At 37.0% G+C, this 9,395-nt stretch overlaps 1 protein-coding gene across 1 annotated transcript; it reads left to right on the forward strand.

The window, feature by feature from the left end:
• Positions 1–7,029: 7,029 nt before the first annotated feature.
• LOC140875665 (uncharacterized) lies at positions 7,030–8,967 on the forward strand. Its single transcript, XM_073279423.1, has 4 exons — positions 7,030–7,301; positions 7,395–7,847; positions 8,382–8,528; positions 8,577–8,967. The coding sequence occupies exons 1-4, from the start codon at positions 7,030–7,032 to the stop codon at positions 8,965–8,967; spliced, it is 1,263 nt and encodes a 420-aa protein (XP_073135524.1).
• The last annotated feature ends 428 nt before the right edge of the window (positions 8,968–9,395 follow it).

The raw sequence follows: 9,395 nt of genomic DNA on the forward strand, positions 1-9,395 counted from the left end.
ATAAGCTTTGAGAAGATTGAAATGATATTGAGAGTTGATATTGAGGTTTATATCAATGTATGTTAGATTGGAATTAAAGAGTATCGATCTCAAATCGAAGACTTTGAGTCGGCAAGAAGTTAAGATCAAGATTGAATTAAAGAACGCTTGATCTAGCAAGAGGATAATAAGCAGATTTTGGCGACATATTTGACTAGCCTTGTGTTGATCAGCAATTGCCAGAGTTTGTAAAGATTCCAGATGTTTGAATAAATATCAAAGGTATGAATCGACATTATCCTCGCCAGGTAAAACAACTCGAGAACATGGTGATTTTTTTGTTTTCCTAAAATCACATACTTACTTGTTTGAGTGCTCTTATGTGATTTACTTGTTATTATTTCCTTGAATGAGCATTGAATGGTGTGTTCAAGATGTTTATCAGCATTTGTATGATTTAATGCATCAAGATTTTGTTGCATTCATCTTGCACTCCTACCTTTAAAGCATATAGGGCAGATTGGCCTAGATTGCGAAATGATGTTTGGAGAACTATAGTTGAGTGGCATGGATTGTAGATTCGCTTCCAGAGCTAGATGACTCACTATAGTTGCACCAAAGTCAAGGGACTTAAGATATTTGACGCCACCTCGATTGAGAGAGTCGGTGGTTAATTAAAGATTTTATTTTCCCGGGATCCAAAGAACCAAGAATTATTCGATAGCCTATTTCTTCAAAGATACATTTAATTTATGCATTAACCTAGATATTTCTATGGTTTAAAATATGCATTTATAAATGCTCACATGTTATTATATGTCATTCAAGATGTGAATGTGTTTATATGCTTTGAATGAGAGTTCTAAAGCTGAATAGATATGCTATAAGAAGTAATAATTGTATATGCGTCTATGAGTCTACATGTTCTTACATGTTGTGACTTAAGATAGCACATAGATTTATTATGCCGAGATTGATATATATGCATGTCTTTCATACTGAGATTTATTCTCACCGGAGTTATCCGGCTGTTTCATTGTTTGTATGTGTGCATTGAATCAGGTTGGGGCAAGAGCTAGTTAGACTTGACATGGATAGCTTGGGATAGAGTTTTAGCATGTGGTGACTCTAATTTTAGTAGATGATGTACCTTATGAGTTGTTAAACATGTTAGAAAAGAAACCAGAACTTTTTATATATTCTACTTGTTGTATATTTGTTTCTAATCTAACTTTTCTTGTATTCGGATCACTAGATGGATGCGATATTAACTTATGAACATGTTTACAACTTGTTGGTAATGATTATGCATGTTTTAGACTGATTATAGCAAGTGTTGGAAGAGATTAATCATTGCAAAGTCTAGCTGCAGAATACAGAGCAGATTTCTGCATATGGCAGCGCCCGAGCTGCAGAAAATGGCAGCCCGAGCGCAACCCTGTGTAGCCCAACCCGTAGGTTGGTTCAAGAGGGGCGCCCGAGCGGCCATATATGGCAGCTCGAGCGCAACCCCCTCCGAAAAAAAAATTTGGTTCTTTTTGCGACGTGATTTTGCGTCGCCAAATGTATAGCTTTGCGTCGCCAAATGTTCTGGTTAATTTTATCCAGATTGAATTATTATTGTCTATTTAATGATGCTTATTCATTAATTTCCCTTTATGATGAGATTAGCACCCGAGGTCCCCATAGTCATCTAGTACCAAATCTAGTACTACAGTTCTATGCATATCCTCGAGAATCTGGATAGTAATATCAGACAATCCATCGAGCACAAGATGGTATAATGCAATCACATACAACCAAACACTCAGAACCTCTGAAAATCGATGCCACAAACTATCAAATCAATCTAAAGTCTCTATCTCGACAATAGATTTTAACAATTCTTGTAATTTTATCATATCATCAACTTCTTAACAGCTATCAACTCATATCTGTATTACTGCTAATACATCGTATTCTTGAATCTGACGAAATCTACTTCAATTCAAATCGCAAACTCATGACGATTTGAGTAATTTTGAATTAAAATATGTCGAAAAACTATTCTTGTTTCGACTCTAGAGTTGCTAAACTATTTCATAGATCTCTTAGTCTCTTCTTTTCAGCTTCCATTACTGGAAATGTAGGTATCGGAAATTCAATTCTGCCATATCATCTTCCATTTTTTTTTACCAATACTGATTTCCAAGTAATTCATACAAAATTTCCAAACAACTGAATGGATATATAATCTGTTGTAGTGTGCCATTTCCAGAATTTGATATCTCATGTCTAGATTATCTGGCACAATAACGATTATTCATCTCAAAATCAATTATCTATGATCTGCTATCTTTTCCCATATCTCAATCTAGCATTCTCAACCGAATTCTAATTTTTTGATCTAATCTCAATGTTTCTTTCATCTTTCCAAACTAATCTAACGTAGTTGGATTGCAAAAATTCTGATTATTTGAGTATCTGTCTAGAAACTCACGTACAAAACAAAATCTTCAATCAGTCGATCAGGCATTCTTCAAGTTTCTTCTTTTGGTTTCTCAAGTTCTGGCAAAATCATACAATCAATCCAAAACTCTTGCTAGTACTCAGAATAAAAATTTCTATCAGTTACGAGCCAAAACATCAATACATACTGAATGTATATATCAAATGATCAACGAATCTTGAAATTCATAAGCAAAAAAACTCACTCAAGTAGAGGTCATCTAAAGATCAAATATTCTGAATGACAAAATCTGCTAAGTGAAAACAACTCACTTGCATCTCAACTTAAAGCGAGTGAATCATATCAGACTCTAACAAAGAATAAGATTCAATCAAGATCGACTGAGGTCGAATAAAAAAACCACATAATCGATATCAAAATATTTTCAAGATTCATGATTATATGATATAATAACTCCAGCAAAATCAAAGAGAAGGCTCGACTGTAACTGATTTTCTTATTTATCTTATCAGATCTCTAATCTTTTCTCGAATAATATTGATTGATCCACAATCTTATTCAATACCCAAAATAAAACGGAATCTAAATTTTTGGAACTCATAATATAACTTAAATACCCCAATTCAATTCCAACTCAATCTTATTTCTTCCAAACTGTAATTCAGCTTTTTTGATTGAATTTTCTAATTTCTTCTTTTCATAGCCTTTTACCAAGGTTAGAACATAGAAATTACAACAATTAAAGGCTCAACATACAAATAATGTAACTGGTAGCCCATAAAATAAAATATTTTAGGAATCCAAGTTCCTTGGCCCAGCTCCTGAAAATTGTGCAGCCCAATTATTCCGGCCCATCAGAAACGAGACCCAAAAATGAAAATCCAGCGGCAAGAAATGAGGTGGAAGTTACATTTGAAAAAGGATGACCAATTCAGAAACAATTTGAAAAAAAAAAAAAAAGTGAACGTGGCCCATTTTGAGAGGTAGTGGGGTGAGAAGTTATGGAATTGGAAACAAAAGAACCATTGGAAAAAAGGAAAAGGCAAACATAATTTCAACAACAAACATAGCTCTCAAAAAACTCTGCATTTTCAGCAATCTTTCTGCAAAAAATTTATACCTTCATCTTATCATTTTCTAGACATTTTAGTGTACATGTTTAGCTTATTTTTTTTGGGTTCCTCAAACTATTACATCACTTTCTTTTGTGATTAGTATGGCAAACACTTGTCATTTTGAATTTTCAGTAGCAAAGAATTGATATTCGGTTGCTATTAATAATTCTTCTTCTACTTTATTTTAGTTCTTTAGCGTTTTACCGGTGAACTTGAGACCGACGACGAAATCGGGACTCGTTTTCGCTTGGTTTTAAAAGTTAGATTTTTATTTTCATTTGTTATTTTTCATTTGGCACTCACGTACCTTGCACGCCTGCAATCAACCCGCTCGAGCAAATTTTTGTGTGCAAACATAATTTTGGCACGCCCGGTGGGACACTCATGGCGCCGAAGCATCGCAGAGATCAAGAGAAAGGTGATGGCAAGTCATTACAAGAAGATGGTGCTAGAGGTTCTGTTTCACAAGTCGCTGATGCAGAAATAATGCACATTGAGGGTGAAACAGTTGAAAAATCCACCAAACTAACGAAGATGGAAGACCTAGGGGAATTCCAAAAATGTTGTTGGTTCCTGCTGAGCAGTTTTATTTCGTAATATCAAAATAATTTGAAGATATGGATGTAGTGGTTTCAAGCACCATGGAACGTCTAGAAGAGCCTCATAGGCTGGTGATATCGGCCATGGGTTTTATGCAAGGTGAGATGAGCAAAATTAAGTCTGGTTGAGAATCTGTTCCTAAGATCACTGTAACTCAGGAACCAATAGTGAATCCAAAGAAAGTTGCTGAAGAAAGCCATAAACCAAATGAAGGTAGTGGTTCAAATGGAGGGTCCCCAGCAGGCAATTTTCACTGCCCTGGACACTCTGGTTTTGTTCATCAAAGTGAAAGGTATACTGCTCCTCATCGACGGAAAGAAGAATAGTGGGGTAGAGTTCCTCCAAATCCACGAGCCAATGGAAAAGGACCTGTTATTCAAAGTTTTGCAGTCACAAATCCAGGTGCTCAACCTGAATTGTATGAGGAACCATTTGTCCGACCTTATCCCATGATGAATGCTCGGGGGGCAAACACTTATCCTCACCCTTTGAATGGGCCATCACCAATGGATCAGTACCTACTGAGGGAAATGGTTCAGGATCTATATGGACCTGGGATTAGGCCAATGGCTAGGCTAGAGTTCCACAAACCTTATCCAAAGATCATCGACATTAATAATCCTTATCTCAAAGGTTTCAAGGTACCTGATTTTACATTGTTCTCAGGGTATGATGATCAATCTTCTACAGAACACATAGCAAGGTTCACTATTCGATGTGGTATGTTGGCTAACTATGAAAATTTCCCATTTTTTAAAATGAGGTTGATCCCGAATACTCTTATCGGAACAACTTTTACATGTACTCAATTTCCAAGGAACTCTATTTTTACCTGGAATGAGTTGAAAAAGTTGTTTCATACTCAGTTCTACCGAATGGAACCAGAGACTAGTATTGCTGATTTATCCCGACTAACTCAAAAATCTAGAGAAACAGCATGGTTGTTCATTGAACGGTTCAAGAAATTAAAAAGTTGTTGTAAGGTGTTCCTTACAGAACCTGAATTCGTCAAATGGGCTCAAAGAGGATTAGACTTTGAGTTGAGGAAGAATTTTCAGGGAACTGAATTCCGTGATTTCTATGAAATGGCCGCGAAAGTGGCTGAGTATGAAGAGCTCCTGCAGGAACAGTCTCAAAGAAAGAAAACTACTATTGGTTCTTATTATCAAGACGTGGAGAATGTTGCGCTCACATAGGTGGGTAAATCAGGATCCTCTGTATGCCCCTCTTTAAAGCACAAGGCAGGAGAACCAATGAAATCAGGTTCCTCAATGATGCAAGGTCAGAACGCCGTACAGTACACATTTGATGTGTCAAAAACAAAAGAGATTTTTTATTTCTTGGTCAATGAAAAGTTTATCACCTTTCCAACAGATCATCATATCCCAATGAAAGAGGAATTGAAAGGAAAAGAATACTGCAAGTATCATAATTCTCTTAATCATATCATCAATGCTTGTTGGGCTTTCAGGAACATCTTCCAGGACAGGATTACAAAGGGAATACTGATGTTCCTTGAGAATAAAGACACCATGTTGATAGACGAAGATCCTTTTCCTCCAGTGGCTCAAGTGAATGTCAGTACTCTGGAGCTAAGAAACATCATTAACCAAAAAAAGGAGTTCCGACGACAAAGAGAGATGCACATGAGGAAATCAGTGAAGCAATGTTGGGTTCCCAAAGATATGTTTTTTGAGGTCAAAACATAGAATTACAGAGATAAGCCCACTTGGTGTAGAAATAATGATAGGATTCAGGAACATAGAGAAAGATCCATGACCGATGGGCCAAGGAATTCTTTCGATAGTTCCAGACGAACACGCTCAAGGGGCAACAAGTGGTTTCCACGATCGATAAGAGTACATCATCAAAACAATAGACCATTTGTCCACTAAAGTGAACCATAGTCAAGGAACTCAATATTTACGAAAGGATAAGCCGATATTTGTTGTTCCACCGAGTGTGCAACTTGAAGGGCAATTTTCAGTTATTGCGTCACAAAAAATTTCTCTTGCCACTTACAAGAACTCAAAAAAGAAGGCTTTTACGAGATAAGGCAAGGGCACGCAGAGCTGAAGAAGGACCATCTATACCAAATAAAAGTAAATTTGGTAGAAAGGAAATGGAAGATAAAGAATTTGAGGATGATGATTTGTTTTCTGATAAAGAACCAAATACCAAGAAAAAAGTTAGTTTCCAAGTAGGCAAATTCACCATATCGGTGGATTGTGCCACGGGATCTGTGATTTTTCCTGATTTGTTTAAGTCCAAGTAAGAACCAAACTTCGATTTCAGCATTCTTTGTGGTAAATTCTTTTGCCAATTTTCAGGCTTTGTTAGGCCGAGATTTGATCCATACAAATCATTGCATACCTTCGTCAATGCATCAGTTCCTAATGTTTTGAATAGGAGATGATGTGGAAATTGTACAAGCAGACTCCCAACCTTTTCAAGCAAGTTCCAGTGTGGTTGAATCCAGATATTACAATGGCGATTTTGGACCAATTAAATTTTATGGAAAGAACAAAAGTGGCCAACCCAAATCCGTGTATATGTAGATACTAGAAACCAATGAAATGTTTGATAGAATTCTCAAAACCATGGTCATTGCGCCTCCTAGGCCGATGATCCAGCCACTCATTAAATGTATTGATGATTGAGTTCCATCAAGTGGAACTAGAGGTGGCTGCAACCTCCATCAGGAAAGCCCAGGTGCAGCAAACAATTGACTTGATACGGGATAGTATATTATGGGAAGTAAATGGGTCGGAGATTATTTTTGAAGAAGAACATGATTCTTTTGAGGAATTACAGCTGGGAGATCTCACATATGCACCATCACAATTAGAGGATCACCAACCTTAGGTTCAAGATCCTTGAGAGGAAATGAACTTGGGAGACTTGGATAATCCGAAGCCTGTGTATATTAGTGCTTTTCTCAAGGATGAATTGAAGATCAAGATGAAGGAGTTATTGGCAAAATTCAAAGATTTTTTTGCTTGGATTTATGAAGATATGCCTGGTTTGGATCGCCAATTGGTAGAACATTGTCTTCCTATCAAGGACAATTTCAAGCCATACAAACAACCATCAAGGCGAATGTCTAAAGAAGTGGAAGCAAAGATAAATGATGAAATAGAGAAATTTGTGAAAGCAGGGTTCATTAGACCAATCAGATATGCGGAATGACTCTCAAATGTAGTTCCTATGATAAAAAAGAATGGGAAATTGAGAGTATGTGTTGATTTCAGGGATCTTAATAGAGCCACTCCAAAAGATGTATATGTGATGCCAATAACTGATATGCTAATTGACTCGGTAGCCAACAATGAATTTTTGTCTTTTATGGATGGTTACTCTGGGTATAACCAAATAAACATTGATGAAAGAGATACCTCAAAGACTGCCTTTGGGTGTCCAGGTGCTATTGGTACTTTTGAATGGCTTGTGATGCCATTTGGATTAAAGAACGCTGGTGCAACTTATCAAAGAGCAATTAATGCAATCTTTCATGATATGATTAACCATTTTATTGAAGTGTACATCGATGATATTGTGGTCAAGTCGAGAAAAGCAGAGGATCATCTGGAACATTTGAGAAAGAGTTCTGAACGGATGAGGAGACATAATCTGAAGTTGAATCGAATGAAGTGTGCTTTGGGGTTAAAGCTGGAATTTATTGGGTTTTTTGGTGCACCAGCGTGGTGTTGAAGTGGATCAAAACAAGTCCAAAGCCATTTTAGAGGCTAGGCCACCGAAGAGTAAAAATAAAATACAAAGGTTCCTGGGCCAAGTAAATTACTTAAAAAGATTCATTTCGAACCTGGCAGGTAAAACTAAAGAGTTCTCCCAGCTATTGAAGCTCAAGGAAACCGACGAATTCATGTGGGAGGCTCACCATAAAGAATATTTAGAAAGGATAAAGGATTACTTATTCAAACCACCAATATTGATTCCCCCAAAGTATGGAGTTCCTTTAAAATTGTATATTGCAGCCGCTCCGAAATCAATAGGGTGTTTACTAGCCCGAAACAATGAAGAAAATAAGGAGAAGGCTATATATTATTTAAGTCGTTCACTCCTTGAGGTGGAGTGTAAATATTCTGCTATTGAAAAATTGTGTTTAACTTTGTTTTATGCATGTACTAAATTGTGGCACTATTTAATTCAGTCAACTGTATTTGTTGTGTCTAAAACTGATTTGGTCAAATACATGCTTAGTATACCGGTGTTATCAGGTATAATTGGAAAATGGTCATTAGCATTAACAGAGTTTACATTGATTTACTGTCCTCAAAAGTCCACAAAGGAACAAGTATCGCAGATTTCTTAGCTCACCATCTAGGTTCTGATGAGTCAATACCGGAGGAGGTGGAAATCCATGTGTATGGGATCGAATAACCACCATGGACATTGAAATTTGATGGGTCCAGCACGGAGGGGACTGCAGGTGCAGGCATAGTGATTATATCTCCAACCGGAGTGAAAACAGCATTGTCCTTTAATCTGGATTTTCCTTGCACTAACAACCAAGCTGAATATGAAGCATTAGTGATTGGCTTGGAGGTTCTCAAAGATTTGCAAGCAAAGAACGTTCAAGTAATTGGAGACTCACAGTTGGTACTTCGGCAAGTAGCCGGAGAGTATAAATGTACTAGTCTATCATTGATCCCATATTTTGCAGTCGCTTTCCAACTGGCTGATGATTTTGAGGAGATAAATTTCCAATATGTACCAAGACAGCAAAATTGGGAGGCCAATAAGCTAGCTCAAATTGCTTCGGGGTTGAGATTGTCGGAGGAACTCACTCATAGATTGGTGTAAATTCAGAAGAAGAATCATCCCTATATTATCCAAAGGGGATTACAAGTTGAAACTTTTAATTTGGATACCAATCTAGCAGGTGATTGGCGAGAGGAACTAAAAGAAGCTTTACAGTTCCTCGAGAAATCAACTCCTTATGGTTTAAGGATGAAAGTCCTTAATTACATATTGGTGGAAGGTGATTTATATAGGAAAGGTATGTATGGGTTACTGTTACGATGCATTGGGTTCCCCGAGGCAATGGAGGTCATGAAACATGTTCATGAAGGAGTATGCGGTGCACATCAGTTAGGAATTAAGATGAGATGGCTCGTGAGAAGACATGGGTATTATTGGCCATCGATGTTGAAAGATTGAATTAGATACTCTAAAGGATGTCAGCCTTGCCAAAAACATGGCAATATCCAAAGAGTTCATGCTGATGAAAT

Source organism: Henckelia pumila, chromosome 1 (assembly GCF_033568475.1).
Source record: "Henckelia pumila isolate YLH828 chromosome 1, ASM3356847v2, whole genome shotgun sequence".
NCBI lineage: Eukaryota > Viridiplantae > Streptophyta > Magnoliopsida > Lamiales > Gesneriaceae > Henckelia > Henckelia pumila.

Coding starts and splice junctions, on each gene's coding strand:
- LOC140875665 (XM_073279423.1), top strand. CDS start 7,030: ATGAACTTGGGAGACTTGGATAATCCGAAGCCTGTGTATATTAGTGCT. Junction 7,302..7,394: donor GAGAAATTTGTGAAAGCAGG/GTTCATTAGACC, acceptor TGTTGATTTCAG/GGATCTTAATAGAGCCACTC. Junction 7,848..8,381: donor TTTTTTGGTGCACCAGCGTG/GTGTTGAAGTGG, acceptor CGGTGTTATCAG/GTATAATTGGAAAATGGTCA.